This window comes from Pholcus phalangioides, unplaced genomic scaffold (assembly GCF_987345545.1).
Source record: "Pholcus phalangioides strain wild (caught in Gottingen) unplaced genomic scaffold, Ppha-v1.0 ptg000022l_1, whole genome shotgun sequence".
Lineage (NCBI taxonomy): Eukaryota > Metazoa > Arthropoda > Arachnida > Araneae > Pholcidae > Pholcus > Pholcus phalangioides.
The window spans coordinates 11,710,285-11,726,073 of record NW_028301615.1 but is presented as its reverse complement, the minus strand read 5'-3'; the positions used below and the strand labels follow the sequence as shown (position 1 = coordinate 11,726,073).

Below are 15,789 nucleotides of genomic sequence, written 5' to 3'. Positions count from 1 at the left end.
TCGCGCTCTCTCATTAATTTTCAAGGCACATAATCTATCCTTCTGATATAAATCTTTTTTTTTATATTCCATCTTTTATAATCTTTTATGTTTGAAATCTGTATTATTTGACAAAGGTGTTTCATCCACACATCACTGATCTGGATCTGAAGTTACTACGCAGCACGATGTATCAATTGAGAGGTTCAAGATCCCATTTTACATGTAATTGGACATTTACTGTTACTATTAATGCAATAATTAGTTTAAAGAGCTGTAATAATTTTTCATACGTCATTTTTCTTCTAATTGGGGGGGGGGCAATAATGATTTATTTTTGTATGATATGGATTTACTCCTACGTTCTGTATACTAGTGTTTCCCAAAATGGTCCAAGTGTGGGGGGGGGGGGTGATAGAAGCTACGGGTATAACATGGGACCCTATGGGTTCGCTTGAGTTGGGGAGTGATGAGATGAAAACATTTCTGAAGAAGGGGGTGATGAAACAAAAAGTTTGGGAAACTATGCTATAGACTATACAGGGTGCATAGGTAACAGGGTGAATGACATTTTACTGTCAAACCGTTGATTCTAGAGGCGTGCTTCCAGTTATAAAAGTATCCAAATAATGTGTAGATATTTGACGTATATCTGATAAGACCAGATACACGCCATTCATATTGCAAAGGGGTTGTATAGTTATTAAAATAAAAAAACAATTAACTTCTTACAAGGACAACATGTCTTCAAAAACCCAATTAGAAAGTTGTTGCCGTCTCTCCTGATGCCAAAAAAAAAATTACACTTTTCTAAGTGCAATATTTACTGGGATATTGGAATTCGAAACACTAAGGAAAATTGGGGAAAATAGCATTGTATATGTAAATGCGGGTAAAACCCACGTCCATCATTTCTCTTGCAAACGTAAACTCCGTGGCAACTCTATTGGCAAACGCTCTATCATATACACCACCGGAGACACGACCCTGCCTCCATGCAACGTGACGTGAAGCGCTCAAGTAAAGCTAGTAGTAGAATATGTTGAAAGATTTTTCTTTCCGAGTTCACTTCGGCATAATATCCAGAAAAATGTATAATTTCTTGGTGTTTTGTGTTGAGAAAAAGCTGACAAGTGCTACAAGTGACTTCTGCGCATTCTTTGAAGCAAAATCTCTCTTGAATGTTTTTTAACTTTTGGGTAAATATATTGGAAAAGTAGTTGTTTTTAAATTCAATGTTTCAACACTTTTAGCATAGTAAAAATGCTGTAAATGTACTTGGGTGGGGCTGCTAGTCTCGACCGAACTTCCCCAACCCAGCGTAGCCCTCAAAGGCAAGGTCAGGGAGTAATTCTGAGTGATTGCCTAACACGCCTGATATAAATGCATCCGTACAGCTTTCATACAATTACACCACAACGTCAGTCACAATCGCGGGCACCGATTTCTTTACGTCTACCGGGTGTGTACGTATGATTTTTTTTTTACATTGTACGGGGCTGTGGCATATGCTATATCGAGATACCGAACTTGTTCCACCACCCCCGATAAAGCATGGGCTCGCCTAACGTCTTAGCTAATGCACGAAAAGATTTTTTTTTTTGCCGTCTTTTATACGGAAACAGTTATGAAAAGAAACGAGGGATGCTCAGGAAAAGGGAGGAGTCCTTCAATAGCGACGCTCAAGCACGCATCGTTGCTTACAATGAATACCGTTGCATCTTTCAGGATCAGCTTCATCTTCTGAGCTGAGGCGCAGATGTGAGCCTACCTGAGCAGGAGTTGGTGGTGGAGCCCCCCCCCCCCCATAACAGAAAAGAGCTCTCACCATCTGTTGCACGAGCCCAGCCTTCGTATGCGCATGAGCATGTATACGTATCTCTATGCATACATGGGGTGGTTTTGGACGGCAACACCTGTCCCTATTGTTGAGTAGACTCCTCCTTGCCTTATCCCTCTGTCGAGGAATAACCATCCGTTAAGATTCCCTCCACCCTTGTCTGAGAAGTCCTTTTGTCCGTGTCCGTTTGTGCACATGCTCCCTTCTCGTAAAGCGATTAAAAAAAATTGGGTCTGTCTTCCAAAATTTTAGACCCACCTTCGATGACACATCAACAAAACTCGACAAAATAGCATTGCAACCTCAAGATGAAAATCTTATTTTCACTTTTCATCTTATCTCAAGCAAATTTTTCATTAGAAATTCGAATCAATCACTTGTTCAATGATTGTTGTAATGATATTCTTAATGTTACAACTAAAAAACTACAAATTTGATGCTTTCTAATTCAAGTAAACGTGTGAAACCGCTTGTCACGTCACAATCCTTCGATTTCTCCAATTCATTCGTTACCATTAGTAAGTCTCGAAAATTCTAGGCGTTTTCAGCAAGTGCATGTACGGTGAAATTTCGCTAGAACGATAGTCGATATAATGATAAATCCTTCTACAACGATATTTTTTTCAATTCTTGTTCAAATCTTTTTCAAATGAAACTACTGACCAAATTTCATATTTCTAGCTGCAGAGGTTTCGGCTCGTCCTGATTTCTATATGTTGCCCTTGAACCCAGCTATGATTTCTTTGGGGGTTGAAATTTGAAACCTTAGTGAAGATTCACTAAGTATCACACCATCAAATAAAACGACTGACAAAATTTCATATTTATAGCTTCAGCGATTTCGGCTCAGCGATGATCCACATATTGTTCCATATAACCTTTAAACTCCCTTGGGGGGTTGAATTTTGGAAAATCCCTTTCCAGTGAGTCCCTACATTACAAAATAAAAATACTAACCGAATTCCATATTTATAGTTTCAGCGGTATCAGCTCTGTGATGACGGCATATAACCTATACACCCCCTATGACCCTCCTTTAGGGATGGAATTTTGAAAAACCCCTTCTTTGTGAGTACGTCATGAAGTAAAACCACTGACCAAATTTCATGTTTATATATACTTTTGATAAATTTAAAAACATAATACATTATACATAATCGACATAATACATTAAATGTACTAAAACAAACAGTGCATAATTAATGTTTACGACAATTTGCGCGTTGCATAAAACTACCATATTTCAACTTGAGCACCCGTTCACCCGTTTAGATGTAGCCCGAGCTAGAAAGGGCACTCATATTGAAATGTGATAGTTTTAACGTAATTCAATTAAATGGGATTATTTATAACGAAAATTTCATAAACATCGATTATGCACTGTTTGTGTTGTATTTTATTCGTTTTTTTTTTCCATACGTATTTTTTCGTTTTACAGCGTCATTGCGGGTGAAATTTGAACTTTTTTTAATCAATTAAAAAAAGAAAACTCAAAGTCATGGTAAGTGCAGTGGGCCAACTGTAATGCAAACTGCCCCCCTTTTTATGTCAATTGGTTGAGTTGTGATTAATTTTTAAAATGTGTCCACCCTGTATTTTCAGTATTTTCGTGGAGTATGAGTTAATATGGGTGATCAAAAGAGTTGCACTTCAAGCACCAGATATAGTTTGAACAAAAAAATGGAAGGAATGATGATCAAAGAGAGTTCTGAAAATACTTCTAAGTCCATAGAGTTTATTTTTTATATGAATCAATCATTTTGATGTGTGTGTGTGAGTCTATGGGTCACTTAGGTATACTAACATAGACATATTAGCAAAAGAGCTCGGTGGATCACTAGTGGCCATGCATTGAAAACCCCCTGTCCTAACATTCTTAAAATACGGTCCACGAATATTCGGTGAAAAAAACATTGCCGGAAAAAACTGTACGGATCGATTTTCATTGAGTGACATGCTTTTTTGGTATATCAGTAAAAATTACCTATTTTTGAAGCGTCATTTTTCTTTGATCACCCAAAACAAATTCTGCATTATATACCGCATTGGGATTGTTTGCCTGTACATGCACCATGATGACCAGACATATGTGCAAGCTTATATTGGGCTCATGTGTTCAAGTCCCACTTCTCAATATTTGTAGCATACCCGTAGAAATATTAGGTTTTTGAGCAATCCCACAATATTTCCAATAACTTTAAGGCTATGTGACCATACATCTCTCTCACCACATTATTTTCCTTTTTTTTTTTATCTCACTTCCTTCAAATTCTTTACGTCAAAGATACCGTCAAAAGTCAAATGAGGACCTTATTGTCAAAAGGGAACATTCCCACAATTACTAAATTTATAGTAGAAGTAAAAAAAACCTTTTTACCCGCAATGGACTGCTTTACAATAGTGGGAAATGGCCCAAAAGGTGGCAGCAAACCAGAGTGGTACAAAAATCTTTAAATATTGTACTTCTCGATCAACAATCAAGGGGATTACCTACATTTAAATTTTGGAAATGCTCCGTTTTGAAAAGAAATTAGTGAAAATATTACTCTGTCGATCAAAACTGAACCTGGTTAAGTCAGAAAAATTGAAAATTTCTACTCCACTCGTTGATTCCAGAAGGTTTCACCTAGACAAGGAAGATATCTTTATTACTCTCTTGTGAGAAACATAAGGCCTCAGTCCCACGAAAGTGGGCTAGGGAACCCTTGGTAAGATGATTAAAGTTAAAGATAATAAAAGTCTTTGTCAGGATTCGCGATCGTCTCGGGCCTCGGGGAAGCAATAATTTTTATGGCTTTCAATACAAAGGCAGCGGAACGAGCGTCTTCCTTTGTGAATAACCGAACAAGTAGGGATTGCTTCACGCCGGCTGTGGTTTTTGCTGTTATGTTCAACAAAGACTTTTATTATCTTTAGACTTTTATTAACTTTAATTATCTTACCAAGGGTCCCCTAGCCCACTCTCGTGGGACCGATCCTTAAGAAACACGATCATTTTCAGTGGACCCTTGTACAATGGACACTCCCGTTAGCGGAGAACTCCACTAACGAACGTTTTCTTGAATTACATCGATGGGACCCAATGTATTTTACTATTCATTAACGGACACTCCTCGTTAGTGGATTTTCGGTCCCATGGGTGCCCGCTATCGACAGGTTCTAGTGTAGAATGCGACTTTGAAAGCGTTTTTGAAAAATGTGCCGTTTTAAAAGAAAAAAAAAATATCCCTTAACGTAAATAGGAAGACTGCATTGTTAAGTTCCCATTTGAATGAAAAATACCGAAAAATTTCTGCTATGAAATCCCTTTTTCTACCAAAAATCCCTTTTGGTACGACTAACTTTACATTGAGGTTTTAACCAAAAATATTACCGTTTGAATAAACAGTGTTGCATACAATGCAATAAATCTCATCCAAAAAGATTCAGAAACTATTGAAAAGTGCATTGCGGAAAAAAGTGGAAATATATATATATCTCTCCTCTCTCTCTCTCTCTCTCACACACACACACACAAAATCCTTTTTAAAAAATAAGTTCCTTAAATATATAGTTTTGATTCCGAGGAAGTTAAATTCTAAAAATAACGGAATCCGGGGAGTACTAAAAATAGCTAAATGCTGTAAGAAAAAAAATACTTTTTATAGCTATAATTCTCTCTCTCTCGAAGAAGAAGAAGAATAGGAGGCAAATTTCTGAAGTTTTTTTTGCTCAAAAGCCTTTGATAAAATCATTCTGAACTTTTGATGCTACTAGTAGATAACGTCAAAGTACTTTATTATCGATTTATTCAGAAAACTGACAAATTAAGAAAAGATTCGATCGCTTCTTTTTCTTCTTCAGAAAGTCACGTCGCAACACGCTTTTCCTCTAACTCTCGAATTTTTCTCTGATCATTTTTATTTATTTATTTCTATTATTTTCTGCTATTTTGTTAACATTATAAATGACAGATTAAAGCAAATTTTATGACCATTACGCGAAAACTATAAAATTCTCTGTGATTGAAAAACCCGAACCATTTACCAAAATGATGTCAGTAGTTTGAAGCCTCAACCACTAAACGCAATCTTGAGCGACAATATCTTTAAAATTTAAGTGCTTCAACGCATTTAGGGTCAGGAAAATTGACATAATTTTCAAAATACGTATATTAGATAATGTAGAATGATTCTCGACCATTTTTAGTTTATCGGGTCAGCTTGATTCCTGAGGGGATGAGAAATGATGGGGCAATGCAGCTTTGAGATTCAGTTTTTCTTTGGTGAGAGACAAAACATTGCTTATATAAAATGCATAATCAGGTTCTTCACTAAATTTTGCATATGGAGTTTATTTTGCTGAAGAAGAGCTGGAATCGTGTCATTTCGGATGTGCAGGGTGATTATAAAAAAACTATCCCGACATTATGGGCCCCTAACTATCATACCATTCACAGAAACTGAATGAAATTTTGGCATAAGGTATTTTGAGGTATGCGCTCAAGAATAATATGGAAAACAACAGTGCCACTCTAACAGTTACGGTTACAGTGAGAAAATTTCGAAAATATCAAATGGCAACACCAAGTTTTTTGTATTGGAATGTGATCTCCATTGTGAGAAACCCTAAATAGCGTTCGAACGGCAACTGTAGCACGAAAATCACCGGCGGTAGATAGACTAAAAGTGATGACAACCAATAAGGACAGAGAAGCAGCATAAAATAAAGAATTTTATTGTGTTTTCCACATGACCTTGTGGAGGACTAATCAGGCTGGGATCTCAGCCGAAGAAACGGTGTGACGAATGAAACAAACATTAATGCTCTGGTGCACGGCAAAGTCCTTTTTACTTTTTCCTTGCCTAGCTCCGGGGATTTTCGTGCTACAGGTGCCATTCTAACGCTATTTAGTGTTTTTCAGTATGGAGATCGCATTCCAATACAAAAAAACTTGGTGTTGCCATTTGATATTTTCGAAATTTTCTCACTGTAACCGTAACTGTTAGAGTGACACTTGTTTTCCATATCATTCTTGAGCGCATACCTCAAAATACCTTATGCCAAAATTTCATTCAGTTTCTGTGAATGGTATGATAGTTAGGGGCCCATATGTCGGGATAGTTTTTTTTATAATCACCCCGTACTTGAGTATTATAAAGATCTGAGCATTTTCGGTTAATAAAGTGTTTCTAAAACTTTTTTATGGTGAATGTCATAAAAAATGTTTATTCTATAAATTTGGAATACACCGGTAATGATTTTGAAATGTTTCCTCTCTCCGTTATTTCTTTATGGTGATAGAAATCGGTCGAGAAGAGCGATTTTTTTAAATGTGCTTGCAGTAGAACTCGGGTGGGATATGATCGACGTGTTTAGAATTTTTACACACCACACACCAGACCAGAACATGATCCCTGCTCTGTCTCCCAAGAGGACTTGAACAGTAACGATTTTGTCTTGTAACGTCTTGGGTTGTCGATTGTATCGACGATTTTAAATTTATTGAGATCATATTTTATACCTGTAAATTTTGTCTTTGAAAAAGTTCGACATGGTCTCGTTGCTCTTCGTGGGCGATGGCTGAAATTGCTAATTGGCAATAGAGTCTGGGCCTTGTTAAAGTAAAGTAAAGCACTGTTTGGTAAGGGTTGTCGTGTTGCAGGGAGTTTTTCTCTAACAGGGTTGTGAATGAATGAAATAGCTTATCCCCTGGTGTCGTTGATTCCACCAGAATTGACACATTTGAAAAGAAAAGCGATATTCATATTGGGATTAATCGAGAAGTTATCCATACTTAGATAAGACAACCATAATTCTTTATGGGCAGTGTATTATATTTTATCCTAATTATTATTTTTGCCGTGATAATTGTTATTATTTTGGATTTCGGTGTTTTAGATATACTGTATTTGTCATCGATATTTTTATGGGCATATTTTTTTTTAGCCAACCTGTTGCGGTCTTTGTATTTGTGATACTTTATGTTCCAGAATTTTTTTTCAGAGAAAATATGTTTTTTTTTTCATATTCATAATATAGATGTCTTTTGCGAGTTTATTGGTTAGAAAATTGTGTGTGCGTGTAAAGAATTTTAACCTCTTTCTCTAAGAACTGTCAAAGAGTAAAAGTAAAACTGAATCTACATGAAGGATGTTTCTACACAAAAATGCATCTTTTATTACAGAAATCTAAATCGGGGAAACTTACAAAAAAAAACAGTGACACATTAAATAAGCGAGTTTTTTATCTCACAAATATTTCGTAGACTTATTAGAGCAAATAGACTCCTGGTGTATCATTACATACACAAAGATCACACGTATATTATGTGGTGGAAACTGATAAAGACCTGCAACCCTTATAGAGATTCCGCACGATATTTTTGGAAAAAAAACTTTTTCGGTCCATTCTGTTATCTGTCGTAGTTGTGGCCTATGAACTGCGAGTCCTTTCAAATGGAAATAAATGTTAAAAGCCTTACAATGCTAGTGTCTTATAGTCTTCTGTTTTTCAATAAAACTGAAATCCGTGTAGACAGTGAATATTGACAAATTCCCTATGATATGGATGACTCTCTTCAAGACAAGTTCAACGATACCTCACCCGCCGTGGCAGCAAGCAAAGTAGCAAAGTTTCTAAATGGAAAGGAAATTCCAAGAGATTAGGAAATACCAGCTGTTTTTTCAACGATGCACTTTCGGAAGGCTTCGATTGTAATTTGTGAGGAAACTCCTCGATTAAACGCTTCATTAATATTTTAATTACCGGATTAAATATATCATGTCTTTTGCAAATTCAGTTGTTAGGAAATCAGAGGATTTTAATTAAAAGAAATGAGACGGTAAACCGATCGATTGATTGATGAAGTATCCCAAAGAGCAGCGTTTCTCAACTTTTTTACTCTAAAAAAATTCCAGTGGAACCTTTGAAATTATATCTATATTTTGTGTGGGGAGTCCCCTATACCGAAAAAGGCCTGAAGAACGTGCCTACTGTAACTAAACTGTCCACTGACAAAGGCTAATGATTTCATTAATATTCATGATAACAGGGAGCCCCACTTGAGAAACACTGGCTTACACAGATGACATCAATAATTTTGATTCTGATGAATCGATTCTTGAATAGTTCATACGCCCCATTATAAAAAAACTAAAATACTTTTTTTTTCATATGACACCGTTAGTTCGCTTTCTGGAAATGAGATACTGTACATTTGGTTCCAAAAACTACGATATAAACCAGTGTATCCCAAAGTAGGTAATACCCCCCGGGAGCAATGAAATGATCCGGGAGGGGGATTGAAACTTTGGGTATAGTATAGGATTCTATGGGGTGGCTATGAAAGAGGGGCGATGAAAGAGAAGGAAAAATTGAAGAAACGGGGGATGGAACAAAAAGTTTGGGAAACTATGATATAACGCGAAAAGAATTTACATATTTCATATCATCGTGGCCAGCCTTAGGAAATGAGATTAGGAAATGGAGATTGACTCTTAAGCACCGTAACATATCGGTGGGAAATCGTTATCTTGATTACTAAATAATTCTTACGTAATTTATCTGTAAAATATTTTGCGGCAAATTGAGCTGATTTTGCAGTACATCGTTATAATATATATATATATATATATATATATATATTATCGGATATAATATATTATTTCATTCTTTTTGAAGGGATCATATTCATTCCCCGTCACACAAAGTACCCTTCTCCTATCATTATTTCTGAAAATGATTCATTATTCACAGGAAATGAAAGTGGAAATATCAGAATTCAACAGATATATAAAATTACTGGATGAGATAAATTACTGCATTTGATTGACGTTAATGTTCGCTTTCTTTTAAACAAACGTAAAAACACAAATCTACCTTGAAACATATTTCTCTACAGAGAGTTTTACGTCTCATTTATTCATGAAAATTCGTATCATGTGTTCATAAGATGACGCTACGAAGAAATACTCAAATGGACTATTGAAATTCAGTCAGTCGCAAAATAAATAAAATTATATATATTTTTAATTGCTCTCTTCTAGACTTGACCAGCTGCATTTATAAAATATATTTGTTACGGTCCACTATATCATCTTTACGAAGTCTCCGGCCACATTACACATTTCTCAAACTTCAGACACTGACTTGCAAAGACATTATTTTCCCCAGAACAATTTTATTTTACTCAAAAAGAAGAAAATTAATCACAAATATATATATATTCTTTAAATTGATTTTAAATATGCATGTAAATTATTGATAAAAATTACTTATATGATAATTAGTACACCGTCAAACGATTGCTTTCACGGGGACACCAGAACAGCATCTGCCGATTAGGGGATAATTCCAGGTTGTGGTGCCGCAAAGGGGTTCCCCCTCTCCTCAAGGTCGTAAAAACATTGCTGAATGCAAAAAAAAACTTTCTAATACAAAGTCTACCATAAAAAAAATGTTTAATAAAGGAATATAATATTTATGGTGAATAAGATGGAGACGCTCTCCATACCTAGATGATGACAACATGAAAACCATATTTTTATGTGAGTTCTTTTCTTCAATTGTTTTACTTATTTCTGGTTATTTTCCCTCTTATTATTAAGTTCGGGTTGCTGTATTTCGTATTGTGGACATCGATGTTTGTTATGGGTTTTACTTTCTGATAATATTTCTTTTCGTTCCTTAATTTAATTTTTTTATTTATTTCACTTATTCATTTTTCTTTATTATTATTTTTGTTATTAAGTCATTTATTACTTTTCTCTCTTTCTTTTTTTCTATTCAAATCGTTTGGCAATTGAGCAAAATTGTGGTCTTAGAGTTAGAGTAATTGGCACTAAAACCTACGCTATAATATCATAATATGGACAGTTCGAATACCACTGCATCTAGTCCCATGGCTTGACGAGTTCATAGACTCGAGGACCAAACATTTTTCGAGCCTCTTTGATCCACCGATCCAACAAAAATGCTGAGGGTAAATAAATCCATTCGGCACACACTCAAAAATATGGGCAGATGAATAGAAATAAATAAAAATAAATACTCAGACGGAATGAAACTTAGATTCCTGGGTCAAGATGGGTTCTGGGTCTACCCGTTAAGAAGGACGACGTGTCGGAAGTGTTTAGAACCTATGGGTGCTCGTTCTGAGCTTCCTATAGGAAACTTCGATTTCTGAATCAATTCTGGGAGATGCTCAGACCCGTGCCACTAATTGCTGTTGGTGTTCCAGCACCCCGACTCCGAGGCCACTGCGTCAATATAGCATGGCGATAACACAGCACTGCCTAGTGTGGTGATTTTAATTCCCCCAAATGCTTTTGTTCATATGAATACTGTGTAACCTCCATATGTTATAGTAAACATGATAAATCAGTGATTGTGAAAAATTGCCGGTTACTACACATAATCACCGATCATATCAGTAAGTTTGATAAATTTGATTACATTATCGCTCTTACCGGTGATAATGAATTTTGCTTTTATCGAATTCCCAAATGAGGTTGGTAAGTTTGATAGATATGGAAAAATCATTCGGAAATATCAATTAAATTCAACCATTCACCAATTTGTCCAGCACGTGATAGGCGTAATACACGTGATATACCATAAAAATTAAATTTAAATAAGTATAAAGAAGTTAGAAAGAAAAAAATTATCAGTCTTGCAATGTTGACTTTCTTCACATGTATCAACATGTGCACAAAAATCCGATAAAAGTATAAACAACCTATAAAATTTATCATATCCGAGAACTTATAAAATTTGTCATACTAGACTAAAGTCTGTACATGATGTAAATTTGAAATTCTGTAAAGATTTATCACATTTACCAATACGAACTTGAGATTGCACATCATCACCGGTAAATGTGACAAATTCGCATAATATTTTAAGCGTACCAAAGTGGTCGGTGATTATGCGTAATAACTGGTGATTATAATCTCACCCAATTTATTTCAATACTGTAACAGATATGAACATATATGAAAATAGACGCGAATATATTCTGACGTCGTGCAAGAGCATAAATGAAATTTCTTCAAACTTGAAATTTGTTTGAAGAGAGCATTCTTCTTCAAACGCACTCGTTATGTCGAAGATTAATGAATTATAAGCGTTCAACATTCCAATCAAAATCTGACGGTACACGAGAAGAGCTACACACGGGTATTTCACGTATCAAATAATATATTTTTTTCACACGATGTAAATTAAAACATAAAACATACAATTACGATTTAAGAGTATATAAAAGAATGTTTCTTACCAGCACCATGCGCTACGTCGTTGGAAATTTGAGTTCACGGTGATGAAACACGGGGATGCAATATAAATATCAATATATTTGCACTCGTCCACTTGTCAATAACAAGAGTCGTTGATCGGTCAGTTCACACTAACTTTTGCTTGTAAAATCCAACACAGATCGGCCGACATCTTTCAAACTAATCCGCTGTTACTAGAGCCGGCAAGTGTACGTCCCGGTGACGGCATCGGATTCAGGTGCGCTCCACCACCGACAGGAAGGAAAACAAACAACAGAGTAAAAAAAAGAAAGAAAAGAATAAAAAAAAAAGGTTTTGGTGCCAAAAAGCAAGGGAGAGAGAGAGAGTCGTCCTCGCGGTTACGGGACTCGTAGCAAAGTAGCTGCTGGTCGGGTCTGATGAGGCAGGCGCTGCTGCTTGCTTGCTTACTGGGGTGGAGGCATTGATGCCGTGCGTTCGCTCGTAACTACTTCGAAGGTGGTTGGTTTCCAGTCGAAACGCCCATCGCCGTAACAACGAGGCGGAGGGGCTCGAATCAGGAAGAACTCTTCGATAAGATTCCAAAATCGCTTTCAGTGGCGTCTCCGAATTCTTGGGAATTTTCATTGTAAAGCAAAAACAAAATTTATATGCTTAAATTGGGCTAACCCTTGAACTCATTAATACGATCTTGATCACGTTATCATCATATTGTTCGCATTGAATGAAAAAATTCCGTGACGTTATTTCCTGCATATAAATCCACATGCAGAGGCGGGTTTAACGGCGGGTGCACCGGACCCCGAAAAACCCCAACTTTACACTTTTTCTAATGTATGGGCCCAATATTTTCTTCTGCGTCTTGGTCCCGAACCGACCAAAATCCGCTTCTGTCCACATGTGAAAATTTTATTCGTCGATAATTAAGGTGTGTGTGTGTAAGCAGCTTATAAAAACATATCAACCTTATCACAAACACACACCCAGAGTTCGTCAATACGCATCTAAATGCGTGATTTAAGCATCAAAACTCAATTTTTCTCCTTCAAATTTCAGTTTTTTTTTTTTTTTTTTTGTCAATAGTTATAATTTATTTGTTTTTCATTCTAAAAAAAATACCCCTTTTTTTTACAAACTTTAAAATTTTGTAGAGGAGTGAAATTACTCTTAAAAATTTTTTTTTCGGGTAACACTGTCACAATGAAAAATGATGATTGAAAACACACGCAGTAGCCTTCAGAATTTTCCAAAACTTTTCCTTCGGTGGAAAATAATATCAACTTACTCAAAAATAAGCAATACTTTTTTCACTAAATAGTTTTTTTTTCAAATAAAATGCAAATGGGAGGTGGGAAAAACCATAAGGCCACTCCTATTTACTCGCGTCTTTTTACCTTATTTGCATATCCTTATGGCTAGACATCATTTCCGGGAGTCATCATTCCGGGTCCTCGAATATTTTGATGGGGTTGTTTTCCGCGAAGAGCTCGATTCGTAAAGATGGGATTTGGCAACAGGATAGCTCTTATAGAAAAAGGTAAGATCCTTGTTTTAAAAAAGTCTATATTAATTTCTCGAAAACCTGAATGGAATTTTAATATATCTAATTTATATGTATGATTAACAATTTCCAAAAGAACAGAACAGCTAATTTTATTCTGGGTATGAAAGGACAGTTAAGCCATTTTTTTAACACGTCGGCAGAGGAGAATAGCACCAATTCGAGATGTGAACAAAACAAATGTCTTCAGAGAAAATTTCTAATGATTTAGAACTCTCTCGTACCAGACGATTAGGAAGTCAGCATACAGAACAGTCGGCCCCTTTCAATCGGATAACGAATAAATGTGTGAAAATATCCCGCTTATAAACGGATAAAATTCTCCGGCACCAAAATTTCTCCTAGAGAGAGACAATGTTGAAGTTCCCCGCTTAATATGATATGATTTGAACGGCTTTTCCCCTCTAAATCAAATATTACGCTTCACACGTCAACTGTTAACCCATTTTTGACCGATCTTACAATTCGTCTCACAAAAATCGCACAATTGTTTTATTTTGATGACTGGCTACTTAAATAAATATATTTTTTAAGTTTCGCAAAATTGGACATCAATTTAGCAGGTATTTCTTTGTAATTAATGTAAGTTTTCAATTAATTAACTTTCTAATCAATGTAAATTAATTATCTTAGTTTAATCAAAATAATTGATAATTATAATTTTGGACCATGAGAAATTAATTTGAGGAAAATTTTTTTTTCTATTTTTAAAAAATTTATTTCTGTTTATGGTCAGGGAAAACAAATTCAGGTCGAAAGTCGAAATAAAATTTCTGGAAATTTAATTTTCGAAAAATAATAAAAAATCATGTTTCATCTGTAAAAAAAATTGAATGAAAAGTATGTAAAATTTTTTTTAAACAAAGAGTGTTAGGCCGGGATTACACTATAAAAGTTTGATAAAAGTAATTTCATAAAACTTGTAAAATGCCACCAATAAGATTATCAGTTTCATTTGCTCGAATGTAACCTATGAACTTTATTGGTTGAATTTAATGAGTTTTATACAAGGGATTTTATCAAACTTTTATAGTGTAATACCGGCCTTACGCGCAAATGCAACGTCAGTCAAAAATGGGTTTACGCATCAACCACTATACACACAATGTTTTTATTGAACACTTGGAATTAATGGAAAATATGTTACAAGATATTGGCCTCCAGGTATTTAAGTTGTCTTTAATACGTACATTTAACTCTTTTATTTTTGTTGTCTGTTAAGCAAATACAGGGCGATAACTCTCCATATGAAAAGTAAAAATTTTAGGTATTGTGTGATCACACATTGTAATTAAATAAAATTTTCATTTCATTCTTGATGTTTGATTTATTCGAGAAGCTTTATCAATATTGATCCTTCATTAGTTTTCAATATAAAAACTATACTAACTGTTTTTGATACGACAATTGAATTGTTTCCCGCATAATCGGATAGCCCCTTTAATCGGATATCGTGCGCTGGAATCGTTGATATCCGATTAAGCGGGACCGACAGCGTGTTTTAAAGTAGAGGGCACCCTGACCATATATCCCATACGAGCACACATGGCGATGAAATTAGGGGCTCACTAAAAAATATTTAATTTTCAGAGGGGCGAATGGTAAAAAATGTAGTTTTCAGATAATTATTATTTATTAATAACTACAGATTATGGCATATGGTTACGCAGAGTACGTGCACTATTCGTTAAATTCCGTTCAAAATAAGAAAAATGCAAACCGTTTTTATGGAAATGAGATTTACGAATGCAGTAATGCCACTACATAGAAATTGGAAATATTAATTGTGAAGTAATGATTCTCTCGAGCAAAACTGATGGAAATTCATTAATGATAACTATGGTTGATATTTTATAATTTTATAATTAAATTAAAAAGGCTTTTTCTCACAAAGATATAAAATTAAAATCTCTTGACACTCAACAAAAAAGTCAATAAATATAATAAACAGATATTAGCGAATTAACAGATGTGAGTGTAAATGAGATGAAATGAATCGGACCAAGAAATCAGAACATTTAGGTAAGCTTAACCACTCAAAACTTGGCAATTACTCTGAACGTTGATAAAACTTTTCGTGAAACTTTTCATAAAAAAACTGTATGGATGGATCTCGATATTTCAGTGTGACAATCTCAGACTAAGAATAACAATTTTTTTATCTTAGTTTTTTT

At 35.2% G+C, this 15,789-nt stretch overlaps 1 protein-coding gene across 1 annotated transcript in view; it reads right to left on the bottom strand.

Annotated features, from left to right (window-relative positions):
* LOC149069468 (uncharacterized) overlaps window positions 1–12,490 on the bottom strand; it is a 138,462-nt gene extending 125,972 nt beyond the window's left edge. Inside the window, exon 1 of the mRNA XM_089249940.1 lies at window positions 12,078–12,490. Coding sequence (XP_089106066.1) covers window positions 12,078–12,086 — 9 coding nt within the window. The 5' untranslated portion in view covers window positions 12,087–12,490. The remainder of the gene's footprint in view (window positions 1–12,077) is intronic.
* Between the last annotated feature and the right edge of the window lie 3,299 nt (window positions 12,491–15,789).